At 40.4% G+C, this 14621-nt stretch overlaps 1 protein-coding gene across 2 annotated transcripts in view; it reads right to left on the bottom strand.

The window, feature by feature from the left end:
- The window catches only part of gucy1a2 (guanylate cyclase 1, soluble, alpha 2), an 84719-nt gene that overhangs the window by 35892 nt on the left and 34206 nt on the right, over window positions 1-14621 (bottom strand). For both annotated transcript variants that reach the window (XR_004933243.1, XM_012859432.3), the window contains exons 5-7: window positions 7885-8097; window positions 5814-6086; window positions 2472-2615 (exon numbers count right to left, since the gene is read on the bottom strand). Coding sequence is in view for 1 of the 2 variants with exons in the window: in XM_012859432.3 (XP_012714886.2) it covers window positions 2472-2615; window positions 5814-6086; window positions 7885-8097 (630 nt within the window). In the remaining variant the exon portion in view is untranslated. The remainder of the gene's footprint in view (window positions 1-2471; window positions 2616-5813; window positions 6087-7884; window positions 8098-14621) is intronic.

A 14621-nucleotide genomic window follows, 5' to 3' on the forward strand; every position in this document is an offset into this window, starting at 1 on the left:
CACTAGATGTTATTCAGCGCTGTCATGTGGGCTGAAAGCCACACTTCATATCTCTATGTACGTCCAAGAATTCCTAAAACACAGCTTTAAGCAAGTGTTATGAAGCCGGAGGTTAACTTTCTCTTTACCAGCATTTAAGTTGTTGTTTTTGGCTTTTTTATACTTTTTTTTATCAGTTGACTAATTAAAAAAAGTTGTTGTGTTACATTATGACTGAATACAAAAACAAACACACAGCGTGACAACGGCAATGTTGACAACTGAGCTAATTACACAATGATCACTGCAATAATTACTGCGAGTAATGACTGATTTATGTGATTATAATCACATATTATAATTATATATGATTGCACGTAAACCTGCAGAGCTACTCAGGCTTCCTACGAGTGGCAGCTGACCTTCACGGAAACTGAAGCAGAGATAAATCTTGGTCTGCTTTTTCTTTTATGTTCACCTAAACTTACACGATGAGCTCCCTTCCCTCTGCCGTTTTATTTCCTCAGAAACCAACACAGTTATAAGTCTCTACAGAGCAGCTGCTTGATCCTCTCCTTTTGTCACACCACAGAAATGGCACAAATACGTAGTTATATTGCCGCTAACTCAACAAGTACGGACAAAGGTGCATTCCGTGATCAAAGCTTTGTGACATACAATGAGTTGCTTCAGCTTTATCCAGCGTGTTTTAGTTCTGAATGTATTTGAGACATGTAGGTCAAATGCAGGATTTCTAATAGAAAAGGTGAGAAACACTGTAAACTTTGCTGGAATGCGTCGCCACTCTGAACTCAGATCGGTTGGCATTATTTGCTTGATATATGGCTGTTTGCTGAGCAGACGCTAACATCGATTGTTTTCTGATAAAGCATTTCATTCTGGAAGCCTCTGGTAGAAGAATCATGCAGTCCAACCCAATGTATTCACAAAGAACCAGGATGACTGATAGAGCTAAGTCAGGGCTCTGCAACCTGTGGCTCTGGAGACGCAAGTGGCTCTTTGGACCGTCCACAGTGGCTCTTAATAACTTTGGCTACAAATTATATTCTTATTATGGTATTTAAAAGTAATAATGATAATAAATGCAGGTTTTAGCAATTTCTTTCTTGGAATAATTGCGTTTAATTGTCTCAACAGAATGATGCTAAAAGTGCCAGTAATATTTAATTTTAAATCAATATTTTTTCATTATGTTGGAAGCTAAGTTTTTTTTTTTTACATCGTTATCCACAAATATCAACATCCCGTCCATCCTCTTTTCTTTAAACCTCAAAATAGACATAAAAGGGTGTTTCTTTAACAATGACAACATATTTCCTACAGTAGATCTTAATCAAAAATTATAAGTTGTCTTTTCTCAAAAGGCCAGGCAACATTTGCGGCTCTGAACGAGTTTAATTCAAGTGGACTGTAGGCAAAATGGCTCTTTAGACTGTAAAGGTTGCAGGGCCCTGAGCTAAGTTGATATGATGCGTGTCTGTGCGGTGGATAGCTTAGATGTGGACAAAAACTAATGGAAAACAACCTTTTTTAAATTTATTTTATTTGTTGAAATAATATCTTTCGAACTGCATCTACAATGAATAAGATCTAAGTGACGATGATAAACATACAGGAGTTAAACAGTAAAGAAAAGAAGCAGCTCAGCCAGAACCTTTTTACTACCAATAGGTGAAATGAAATAAAGCGTAGACCCATCTTATCCTCTACTTTTGCTTGTTGTACCTTGGTGAAGCCGTCCTCCTCGCAACAGAAAAGCAGGAGGCCTAACAAAATCTGTTCAGGGAGCATTTAAACAAGGCCTTTAAATATCATTATGGTGATCTGATACCAAAGAGACACCACTACCATCATTTACAAAAAGGCTCAAATAACCTACTCTGGACATCCGGCTAGTTGTCTCACAACCTTTAAATTAGGTTGTAACAGGTTATCTGTGTATATACCTCCGTAAAATAAAGATAGAGAGAGTGTTTTAACTTTTTATTTAATTGTTGAACATTAATCTGTAGTATTCCATATCTCACCATGGTTTAATTTTATCTGTTTTTTTGGGTCTACATCATCCTTTGCGTTATATCTTGTTTCAGGTGTTGTAAGTTGTTCTTGAGCGCCATATCAAACTAAGTATTCGGTTGATGACCGCTGTAATAGCAATAAAACATTTAATGACTTGGTGGTATCATATTTCAGCATATAACCAGATATTCAGAATATTATTGACCTCCAGCTGGAAGCTTACTGAAGAGAAATGAAGATGTATCTGCTTTAGAACATATACCCTGAAAACTGAATACCCATAAACAGACAATGCAAAACGAAACCCTCTAAACTGCTACCAAGGGAACTGATCCTAAATAAACCTTTCATTTTCTCAAAGTACCGAACCCGATGAAACGACGTCCCAAATAACCTTTCTTGATAGCCAGAGAGGCCAGCACAGTAAGGGAAGAACGGACATAAAAACTCACCTTGATAGGCTTCCCGTCGGGCGTTAGCACTTCCTCAGAAAGCTCCATCATTTTTAGAGCCATTTGGGCGATTGGTTTAGCATGGCTTTCAACCTTCTTATGAAGTCCTCCTGCCACACAGTAGGCGTCACCTATTGTTTCAATCTGTACGGGAAAACAGAGGAGGCCCATGAGCTGAGATTAATGAATCCTTTTACAAAATGAGTGCAGCAGGGATTATATGCGAACAAACTAATCAGAATCAGAATCAGAAATACTTTAATGATCCCAGAGGGAAATTACTTTTGTTACACGCTCCAGATATCCAGATATACAAACATTTTATATATATATATATATATATATATATATATATATATATATATATATATATATATATATATATATATATATATATATATATATATATATATATATATATAGAGAGAGAGAGAGAGAGAGAGAGAGAGAGAGATAGAGAGATAGAGAGATAGATAGATAGATAGATAGATAGATACACAATTATATAAACATAAATTACTAAAGCAGAAAATAAAAAGCAACCCTTGACTCCGAAGCCCATATAAAAACAAAATTATGTTTGCTTTGATGTAGATGTAAAATCAGCTATAGTCAGTTAAAGGTGTCTAAGTTAATGTAAAAATATTTAAAGCTGACCATAAACAGAAAAGCATCAGGTTTGCTGTAGCACAATGCATCACATGACAGGCACCAGTGCTGCCTACATTATCACACACAGGGGGTGTTGCCCTGAATTGTGTTGGGATGTCATACAAGTCCTTTGACTTTGGCTGCGGGTAGTTTTTTTCAGAAGAACACTGTCATCTACCGGAGCAGTGGATGCCTCTAGTTGGTACATCTGAAATGACTTAGTGACTCATTCTTTGACGCATGACGTTGCAACACCAATGTGTTTTTAGTTAATCAATAAAAAAGAGGCATCAGGCCAAAAACAACAAAAGGTTCTGCCACAGGATGAGTAAAAAAAGTAATGCTGTTGATAAAGTTTACATATTGTCATGTTTGACCCTCGTCTGGTCCAGCCAGACACTTCTCCTCAACCGTCAAAGGTGTATGGAAAACACCAAAGACACAGTCGATGACATGTCTGAAGTCTCCTCAAAGACCCGCCTTCACCTGTCCAGTTTAGGGTCAACGTTTTGCTTTTAGGACATTAAAGGCAGCTCCTTAAAAGGGAGGTACAGAACACTGTCATTGGTGGGGACCTGTCAGGTTTGGAGATTGTTCTTTTAATTTGACCAAGCAAAGCCAATTCTAATTTTAAAAAACACTTAAAAACAGCAGGCACTCACCAATGTGCTAGAAAATAAGGATGATTAAAATAAATGATTAAAACATAAGAATTTACAACTAATGTCAAAATTAAAAGCAGAAATGAAATCTAGGTAAAAGTAGCAACTGTCATGGTCTGTGGTGGCAATGCAGCAACAGGACATCAGCAGTGATGGAAACTGACAACGAAGGAACAACAACTCTGAATTTAAATACAACTAAGATAAATGTTAATTACATAGAACACAGGTGAGCAATAACAGACAGGTGCAGATCGTGACAGCAACAAGAAAATGCAACATCATATAGTAATACTGAAGTGTGTAAAAACACGTCGTTCCCTGAATCCAGTACTTCATCCTCCTGGCATACATCTTCCTGAGTTACACACAGCAGTAGGAAAAGCTGCATGCTCCTACCATCATTTTAAAACATTTTTAAACAAAAAAAAAAAAAAACAGCTCCCTGGATCTATCATATGCAAAAAAAAAAAAAAGTTAGCTAGAAATCAGTACTGCTGATACTGTGTGTAAAAAATAGCTTTAGGGCAGACAACCCAAAAAAAAAAAAAAAATCTGGAAATACAATCTGCTCTCATTAAAGCCTACCACAGGCTAAATCATTTTGACAGTAACCATGACAATAGCGACATGCGGGTGATTCACTCTCCTCTTCTGTCCTCCTGCTCCTGCTTTCTGTGTGACACAAACCAACTCCTCCATCGCCGCACTCAAAAACCACCCTCATCACAGTCACCGTCCCCCCTTTCGTCTCGGCATTTTCTCTTCCCATCTCTCCGCACAGCTGCCGCCTCACACGTTTGACTACTAACACAAGAGAAGCCGGGTTTTTATAGGAGAGTCATGAGACGATGTCAGGAAGGTGTCTTTGTTAAGCTCTGAGAGACGGGATATCGTCCACTTTTCCAACACACGCACACACAGAGTGCCTTAAACACGTATTTTAGTCCCCTTTAGTCTGACACTCCTAAATAAAATCAACCAGTTCCCATCACAAGGTAACTAATTAGCATTTTAAAAGTCCCCGTGTGTGTAATTTAATCTCCACATAAACAACGCTGGCCTGTGAAGGAGAACATCGGTGGACAAACAGCAACGGAAAGACCAGACCCCACGTCTGTTGTGAAAGGTGTGATGAAGTTGACAGCAAGGTTCGCTTATAAAACAACATCCCAGGTTTTAAATATCTCATCAGGGGCCACTGTTCAGTCCCATCATTATAAAACAGAAAGGGTGTGGCATAACCGCAACTGTACCAAGATATGGACGCCCACCTAAACTGACAGGTCGAGCAGGGAGAGCATTATTCAGAGAAGCAGCCAATAGGCTCATGGTATCTGTGGAGGAGCTGCAGAGATCCACAGCTCAGTATGCAACGAAATGTCGTTCTGTACGCACTCTGTGCATACAAAATGACAAATAAAGTTGTCTAAGTCTAAATCTAAGTCTAAGTCTCAGGTGGGAGAATATGTCAACTGTTAGCCATGTACTCCACAAATCTGCCCTTTAGGGAATAATTGGCAGAAAGAAAGCCCCAGTTAAAGGGAAGGAATAAGGAACATCTCCACAGGCCATGTAACGTACACAGACGTCCACAGATGCTCTCGACTGTCTGAAAGACACAGAGTTATTTCGAAAAAGGAGAATAAACATGAAATATAAGTGTCTGGATGTGCAAGACTGGTAAAGACTTAGCCCTAAAGGCTCGCTCGTGTCATTGCAGCAAAAGCTGGTTCCACAGCGTTCAACCCAGGAAGGATGAATACAAAGGCATAGGACGATTTTCTTATTATTTTTGTTTGCAGTACATCAGCCCAATAAAATTTAGATAAAAGTTTGTGGTCATAAATGTGGAAAAGAAGGTGTATAAATACTTTTGCAAGGCACTGTGGAAGTAGAGTAAACACTAATATGTTTTTAAACTTTCCACCAAAAAGCAAATGCCCCAGTTTCCCTAAAGGAAATGAGAAAGCTTTCCCCAGCTTCTGGTTCTGACATGAAGACATTGCACACGCGTCCGTCCACTGACCTTATAGACATCCAGAATGCCGCACTGGTAGTCGAAGCGTGTGTAGAGCTCGTTGAGCATCGAGATGACCTGCATAGGTGTGCAGTGGGCACACACGGCCGTAAAGCCCACGATGTCCGAGAACAGCATGGTGACGTCGTTGAATTTACGCGCCGGCACGTGCTGACCCTGCCACAGCTTCTGCGCCACATCACCCGGAAATATGGAGTAGAGCAGATCCACGGTCCTCCGTTTCTCTTCCTCCAGCGCCTGATGGGTCCTCTCTAAGGTGGCCTGAGAGAAGATGGAGTGAGATCAGGATGTTGTTGCTCTGACGAAGGAGCAGACGACAGGAATGCTGAAAGCTAGGAGCAATGCACCAAATGAACTCTGCTGCATTATGCAGATAATCTTCGGGGGGGGGGGGGGTTATATTTAGCCAAGTATATCTGCTTGTTTGTAACTTTCCTGAAGATCCAATGCTGTAGTACTGTTCAAGCATGATAAAGCTATTTATAACTACGGCCTAAGGGGAGGCGGTTGCAGAGACTGATGCAGCGAGCATCCGCTGAGTTGCTGTGAGAAGCTTTGCAGCCAAACTGTTTGAGCAACTCCTATTATAAACGTTTTCATACCTTATATGTATTTATGCAGTCAACACGCGCGATACATATGAATACAGCTGCATGCATCAGTGAGTGATGACCCGTCATGCCACCCTCCCAGTTACAGGTTGTAATCTGCTGCTTTCTTTTTCTTAGAATAAAAGTCCTGAGAACAGGTCTTGTCTTAAAGAGGTGATTAATGAGCAGACTCCAGCGAGCGGCAGGCTGATTTAAATCATTTTTAACTCCTATTGTTGAGAATTCATTGAACATCGGATGACAGCCGACATCACGTTGGAGGGGTCGCATCCTCCTAAACACCTCTTTGTTAGAGGCCAGATGTGGTGCTGCAGGCTCACATTATATATGTTAGCCTGGAATTTAACTGGCGTGCAAAAAAAGATAAATCAGATCTTGAAAATACAGCAGTTTGTATTATTAAAAAATATGTACATATGTCGTGCATTTTGACCAGCATGGGCAACACGTTAAAATAAAGTTGAAGCACAGCTCTCAAACAAGTATGTTAATGTCTGAACCTTTCAGCAAGAACCACCTAAATGCTTTTATCATCTTTTAGGAGGTGTAAAAAGTTGAATTTGTCATGGTTTAGTTTTTGCCTGGCTTTTTTCCCTGTTATTTTCCTACATATCCTCCTCTCACTCAGCTCACCTTCCACTCCCCAGCAATCAGTCACACCTGTTAGGCATTAATTAGTCAGACTCACTCCACCTGTCAGCCTCCCTACATAAGCCTCCCTCAGTCTTCTCTTCCCCGCTGGTTCGTCATCAGTCTCCACTCACTCATCGTCTGTCAGCCTAGTTTGTGCTCTGTTTTAGCTGCTGGATTTACCTGTCACATCTGTGCTTCAAGTAAAGGCCTCTGCTAGCTGCTGGATTTCCCTGCCTCCTCTGAGCTTCAAGTAGGCCTCTGCTAGCTGCTGGATTTCCCTGCCTCCTCTGAGCTTCAAGTAAGGCCTCTGCTAGCTGCTGAATTTCCCTGCCTCCTCTGAGCTTCAAGTAAGGCCTCTGTTAGCTGCTGGGTTTCCTGCCTCCTGTGTGCCTTAAGTAGGCCTCTGCTGGCTGCTGGATTTTCTGCCACGCCGGTGCTCCAAGTTTGCCCTCGACTCTGTTACTGGACTGCCTGTTACCCTGTGCTCCAAGTCAACTCCTGCTCCCTTCAGTCCTCCAGGTCCCGCACTCAGTATTCACCCGCTCCAGTCCGATAACTGTTTCTGGTCTCCTTCTGCCAAATCATATATCCTCAAACCTGTTTAAGAACTAGCTCCTAGTGTGTGTGTGTGTGTGTGTTTGCAGGTGTTTGGGTTCACCTCAACAAATCGTGACAGAATTAAGGCAAGTTTTTGTATGTGATTTGTCAGACGAAGTGTAGCTGAGAAGTCACCATGCTGGTCACACAGTCCTAGTAAATTAAAAACATTCTCTCTTATATCACTGCAAGCACGATGCTGACATTTTTTTTTTTACCTTTAGTTTGTCCATTCTCTTCTTTAGGCCGTCCTGGGCTTTGGCTTGCTCCCCTACCAGGATAACATCTCGTGTGGCATCGTGGATGGGAATGTCTGACAGATGCAGACCGCGGCCCATCAGCTCCTCCAGCTTATCGACACGCGGAGAGCCCAGAAACATCAAGGAGCAGGACTCAGGGACGTGGATCATCTGACCCTTTAACTCCATAACCTGGCAAGAAAAACAGACACGGTGAACAAAATGAATAATTTTTTCTTACTGGACGGATTCAAACTGAGTTGCCTACAAGTATTGCATCTTGGTTTGGGTTTAATGTCAGCCTCTCATTATAAAACAAACAGTGAGATCATGAGCAACTGTTATGACAGTTTGCTCATACTGAAGTGTAAAGGTAAAGACAATGAGAAACTTATTTTTCTATCGCTAAAAGGTAACAAAAACACGCTATGACTTATTGAATGTAATGCCTTGTCATGTACGGCAACCTGTCCCATTTTAACATCTCAGGGCCATCTTGTCTCAACAGTTTAGATACATAAAATGAGCAAAATCAGTTCAATATGATGTTTTTTGACAAAACAATAGTTTGTTTCTTTACAAAGAACATCCAACACAAAGTATTCTCAACATGCAAAAAATAAAAATAAAAAAAATCCCGGTTGCAGTCCTTCCAAAACTGTTTTTTTTTTTTTACATTACTAGCTTTTATACAAGACTTGAGAAAAGACAAAAACAAACACAACCTGTGGTTCACATTTTACTTTGAAATCCAAGTATCTTGTTGCGATTGGAGCAGCAGGTTTCTACGCAATAACCGCTTGAGTCAAAAGAATAAATTGTCAGTAAATCTCACTGCCGATTTAAAAGTGATTGTAGATGTGTTAACTTTTGAGCATGTGTATGACACATAAGAATGTGTGTTTTTCAGAGCGTAAGCATTGTTTTCATGAGTTCCCGTTGATCTGGATGGTTGTTTGTTCCTTGAGAATAGATGCTGCCATAAGAACATGTTGATTTTTTTAACAGCTCGCAAACGATGCAATAGACAGTAAATTAAAATAATTAAAACGATATTTTTTTTTACTGTCAGAAAATGTATATTTCTTTTCTAATTTAAATACAAATCAAAATTGTTTATTTCCATAATAAAGCCCGACATCTAGGACCTAAACACCAAGACTATATTTTATTTGTATAAACTTGGTTAAGTCAAATGATGATAAAGATTTCATGTATTAAGAGAAAGAAGCCACGCAAATGAACCAATTGACCCAGACCCAATACCTGGTTGCCTGCTGCTTGGCCTCATGCAATCCTGATAACTGCAAATGAGGCTCTTATATCAGTGTATTAAAAAAAATCTCTCTCATCTGTGGAAGCTTTCTTCTAATTCAGCCAAATTGGACTATTTTTGCTTTAAGTTGAGGATTTGTGCAAGCATCTCGATTGGACTTACGGCTTTGGATTACGGATTGGACTTTGACTAGGCCACTGCAAAGTCTTAATTCTGGTGTTTTTGAGCCGTTTTAATGTGAAATTGCTGATGTGCTGTGGATCATCATCAACTTTTAACTAAAAGTTGATGGTGGTGATGATGATGATGATGTTGATGATGATCCACTTTTAACTAAAGAAAAAAAACTGTTGCCCAAGTCCTGAAGCTGTTTTTTTTTAATCTTTTCTTGAACTTCTTTAGATTTGAACATAACGTTTTGCTTTTTGAGATATTTTAGCCTACTTCAGATTGTCGGGGAGATTCCACTTTGGTGATGTCTTTATTATACATATCTGGCATATGTGTGGCAAGTTAAACACATGATCAAATTTAGTTACTAATGGTTAATTAATCATTTAACAAGACAGAGTAAATACTCCAAGTTTGTTCGGATATTTTTTTTTTGTGAATAACAATATCAATTCAACATGTTTGTCTTTGTCTGGCATTAACGCTCGCTTGACGATGCACAAAAGGTCAAGCGTGACAAAAAGGAAAACGCAGAAGAAACCTGTATTGGAGAAAAACATTTGCAAAGCACTGTAAACCTATAAAAAGATCAGATCAGGTGAAGCTGAAAAACCCGCTGATTCCGATCAGCTCCCTGTCAGTCGTGCATCCTCACTACAGAGGGCTTTTTCTCAGTGCCCCGTCAGCAGGCGCTTTCCCCAGAGAAAAATGTCCCACAGAGGCGGCTCCTCTGCAGCCTTGCAAGTTAAAGTTAACAGAACTTCCCCTGAAAAGATTACGCACAGAGGTGAGGAGCTCCACAGAAGTTTTGGCAGGCGTACCTGGAGGAGACTGAGATTACTCGGCTGCCTGAGGTTTCGCCTTGGTGAAATACATCTTCAGGACCCGTTAAATACCCGTAAGCGCGGCTAAAACGGAACAAAACAAACAGATTCCTCCTCAGTCCACCTGTTTAAAATCCTATTTGCTACTTTCTGTATCTCCCATCTCCTACATTCCCTCTCTCAGGCTTTCTCCATAGTGTCAGATAGATTATTCCGCAAGTGAGCACGCTGCAGCCCTGTTTTATTTATAGCACAAGTCTCTCCTATGTCTGCATAAAACATACAGTCTACAGCTAAATGCGCACAGTATTTCTCTACAAACATCCAAACAGAGAATTACATACTGCCTCTTCCTGTATTCTTTCTATTTATTTTTATTTATTTTTTAAACGTAGCATGCGTGCAGCATAATTAGATATGCAGCCTCTAACCCGCCGGGTCTGCGTTGACCCGACCACAATAACCCCACCTGCGCTGATACCGTTACAGAAACGAGAACCGCGATATCGTTCAGTGATATCGCTCGCACCGCTGGAGTTTTAGGATAGAGTCCCGTAAACAACACAGACTGCGAAATGTGAACACGTGAGAAACAGACGCCGACAGGAACCAAACGGCAGCGCGAGCAGCTGTTTCGGGGGGCTGCGTCTGGCCGAGTGGGAGGGCCACGCGCCTGACATACTAAAAGCCATCTCCATGGAGACTGTGAAATCAGGGGAGCCAAATACAAAACGAAAAACATGCTCTAATGCTGCCTGTGCAAATAAATTAACTCTCTCTGTCTTAAAATGCTTTCCTGAGCGGCTCTCTGACACGTCCGGGACTAAAAAGAGCAAGATTTAGGGGACAAAGCCAGCTGTGATTCCGCTGTGAAGTGGGTCCAGATAACGGCATATTAAGTCGTGGTATTGTACGACGTCTAACAGGGCAAGATAAATCACAGCAAATCTACTTCGCTTCTGTTCAAGGACATTCAAAGACCTTAGGTGTCAACTCAGAGGCTATAGTGTGTCCAGAATTAGAAAAATGGCAGATATAACAACTTATAAACACTTTTTATGTTGTTGTCTGATAGGCAGAAAACTTATTGATATAGTATTGATAACAGAATCTCAGCTGATAATGAGGTTCATGGTGGCAGACAAGGGACGCCAGCAAAAATTGTTTGGTAGTGATTAATGCTTCTCTGGTAAGTAGTTCCAGTACAGCTGAAGATTAAAGACAGTAAGTCAAGGGCGCTAAGGTAGCCACAAGCCGAGTTTTATTGAGATGAGGAGTACAAATGCACGTAGCATGTGTAGGTATGTATATGTATTTGTAAATGTTTTTGAAAAACCTTATCTCCTCTATGTCTTAAGGCCATGGTGCTCTGCCTCCAGCAGAGCGGTTTAAGTATCTTGCTTTCTTGTTCACGAGTGATGGTAGGATGGAGAGAGAGATGGACATACAGATCAGGGCTAAAGATCAAAGTTCTTGATTCACCGGCACTCTCTATGTTCGGACGTTCACCTACAGTCAAGCGGTATGGATCCAGGTTAGGGTTAAATCCAAGATGGATAGATGGAGGATTTCTATACTAGACACCAAAGAGCCTAGTATAGAGTGATCAAGAGTTAGCACGCAGCTTCAGCTGCTTCAGCTAGGAACCACTGATCATGCTTGAAATCTGGGAGTAGTGATGGACTCAGACCTGAACCTCCAAAAAGCATCTAAAGACAATTACAAAGTTGGCTTTCTATCACCTGCAGAACATTTCCAGGATTAAAGGACTAATGTCTCAGCAGGATCTGGAAAAACTAATTCATGCGTTCATTTTTAGTAGAATTGATTACTGAAACGGTGTTTTTACAAGTCTGCCTAAAAAGTGGATCAGACAGCTGCAGCTGATCCAGAACGCTGCTGCCCGCGTCCTCACTAAGACTAAGAAAGTAGAGAACATAGGCCCAGTTCTAAAGTCCTTACACTGGCTCCCTGTATTTCAGAGAATAGAGTTTATTTAGTCTATAAATCACTGAATGGCTTAGCACCTAAATACATTACAGACTTTTTGTCAGAGTATCAACCATCCAGACCACTCATGTCTTCTCTACTCTGCATACCCAGAACCAGAACCAGACATGGAGAAGTACTTATTTTATCAGACGATAAAAGTGCTAAAACCCTGAGTTCCTGTAAATCAAATGTTAATGTTCAATTTAACCTATTGCTTGAAATGCAAACTTTATCAGCTAAGGAGGCCAAAGGCAGACCTCTACAGTTGTAAAAAATATACAATTTTTAAGATTTAATTTTTTGCAAATACAAACTTTTGTGTTTTTTTTTTTATCTCTAACTTATAAACAGTCATATGAAGAACGTAGGACCCCTTCTGACAGCATGTGTTTTTCTAACATATCTGAACATGTAATATAATTTTTAACAATAATAAATTGTATAAATGCAATAACGTAAAAATTATTTGCAGTGAGGAATTTTATGCTCACTACTTTGGTTTATTCCCACCTAAAATGGCTAAAATCACACATAGGCGTTTTACTTCAGGTACACAGGACTAGAATATGGTTTATCAGAATTTAAAGGAGATCTGCCCAGTTTAAACCTCAGCGACTTAACGTGGACTTAGAACTATTGAAGTCACACAAACACAAACATCCGAGAAAAAAACATCAACACATTTCCACTGATGTCTTATGTTTAATGAGTAAAACAACAGTAATTGTTAGCGTATACTTGCAAATCCCTTCCTTTTCTGTATATTAATAAAAATTACATCAGTATGTACTTGTTTCTTTAGAAAGAACTGAATACTGCCGTGTGCTAATTATTTCCCATGACTGCAGACAGTCAGTTATTTTGAAAAGTTACAGCTAATAAAGGTGTATGCAGAAGCTAAAATCCAATGTGGAAACGCTGCAACAAGGCAGGCGTTAACATGGTTAATAACAAGAGTCCAGTGATGCTGTGACTAACGATGAAGAGAGAGAGAGAGGGTGACGTGCCATCTCCAGAAAATGTTCAAATCGGTTAAACAGATTTACCAAAGAAGAAGCAACAATTGAAAACGTGATGCCAGACACAGCGAACGCGCTTCCTGGAGAGACCATATGGAGAGAATTTAAAAATCTATGGTCAGACTGGGGAGAAAGGGCAGAAAAACAGGCTCTCATACACAAACTTAATGCATCAGATTGAGAGAGGCCTGAGTGGGGGACTCAAAGAGGTGGAAGTAATAGAAGCTGTTATCAAATCAATTAGCCCTGGTTTAAGCACTTGTGACATGCTAAATATAAAATGTGACCCGACTCTTACCCAGCTGAAGGCAATATTAAAAGGGACATTTTAAGGGGCGCAATTCCACAGATATCTGCCAAACACTGATAAATATCACACAGGACAGTAGCAGGACTAAAAGAAAGGATGTTGCTTGCTTTAAGGGAAGTAGATATACAGTAGATGAACATTTCAGTACTGGATTTATACAGATGAAATCCCTGAGCTCAGTCAGGTTCAGCTGAGGTCTTTTGTACAAGATGAGACTCTTGCTGAAAACAAGAATGAGGCTGCTAGAGTTGATTCAGAAGGACAGCCCAAACAGAGTTAAAGTAACGTGAAAAACCTAAACAGGTTGTGAGCTACAGACACAAATGCAGATCAGGCAGCAAAAAAGGCAGGCTGCAACAGATGTCAGCGTAGAAATCCAAGAACAGTCAGCTAAAGTTGTAGAGCTCAAAATCATACTCCAAGAGACTCTTTACTTCCTGAAACAGTAAGGCTGCCCCAAGAAGAAATAGCTGAAACAAGGAAAAGCATGGCCAGCTCTAAACCTGCCCATGAAGCAAAAAAGGAACGTTAAAAGGGGATGTAGAGGATGTGAAGGGGAGTAACATAAGTGACAAGGGTCAACACTGTTTTAAGACGGTTGGAGGACTTGCCTCGGAGGGCCACAAAGGTTGATTGTTAAACCCAATGGTATTAATGTGAACATTCAGAAAGCCACACACTCAAAGCAACATGTTGTATTCTGAGCTGAAAGCTAAGGAGAAGATGTATGAACTGCTCTGGGTCTGGGAACGGACCAGACAGCTGGAGGCACAAGTGGAAATGGATGAGTAGGTGAAAAAAAAAAATAGGAGGTCCCACTTACGCTCATCATGTCCCCAAACATCTTAAACACCAATCAGGCTCTGATCGGAAATAAGTGAATGCCGGATTGCTTTGTTAAGGTTGTGCCAACCAAGGCGTTGTGGGATACAGTCCCACAGGTTAGCATCAATCAGACTCCCATAATGTTTGCATATTATATCCAAGGATGTCTACTGTATGGATCCTGCTGGGGTAGCACCAGCTCAAAGACCACGTTCCAAAAATGGTGGGAGTTTTCAGGAAACAGTTGGGGTTACTATCATACTATCACCTGTTTATTCCAAACTTCTCATGCGCTGCTA

The sequence above is a fragment of the Fundulus heteroclitus genome, chromosome 18, assembly GCF_011125445.2.
Source record: "Fundulus heteroclitus isolate FHET01 chromosome 18, MU-UCD_Fhet_4.1, whole genome shotgun sequence".
NCBI classification, from domain to species: Eukaryota; Metazoa; Chordata; class Actinopteri; order Cyprinodontiformes; family Fundulidae; genus Fundulus; species Fundulus heteroclitus.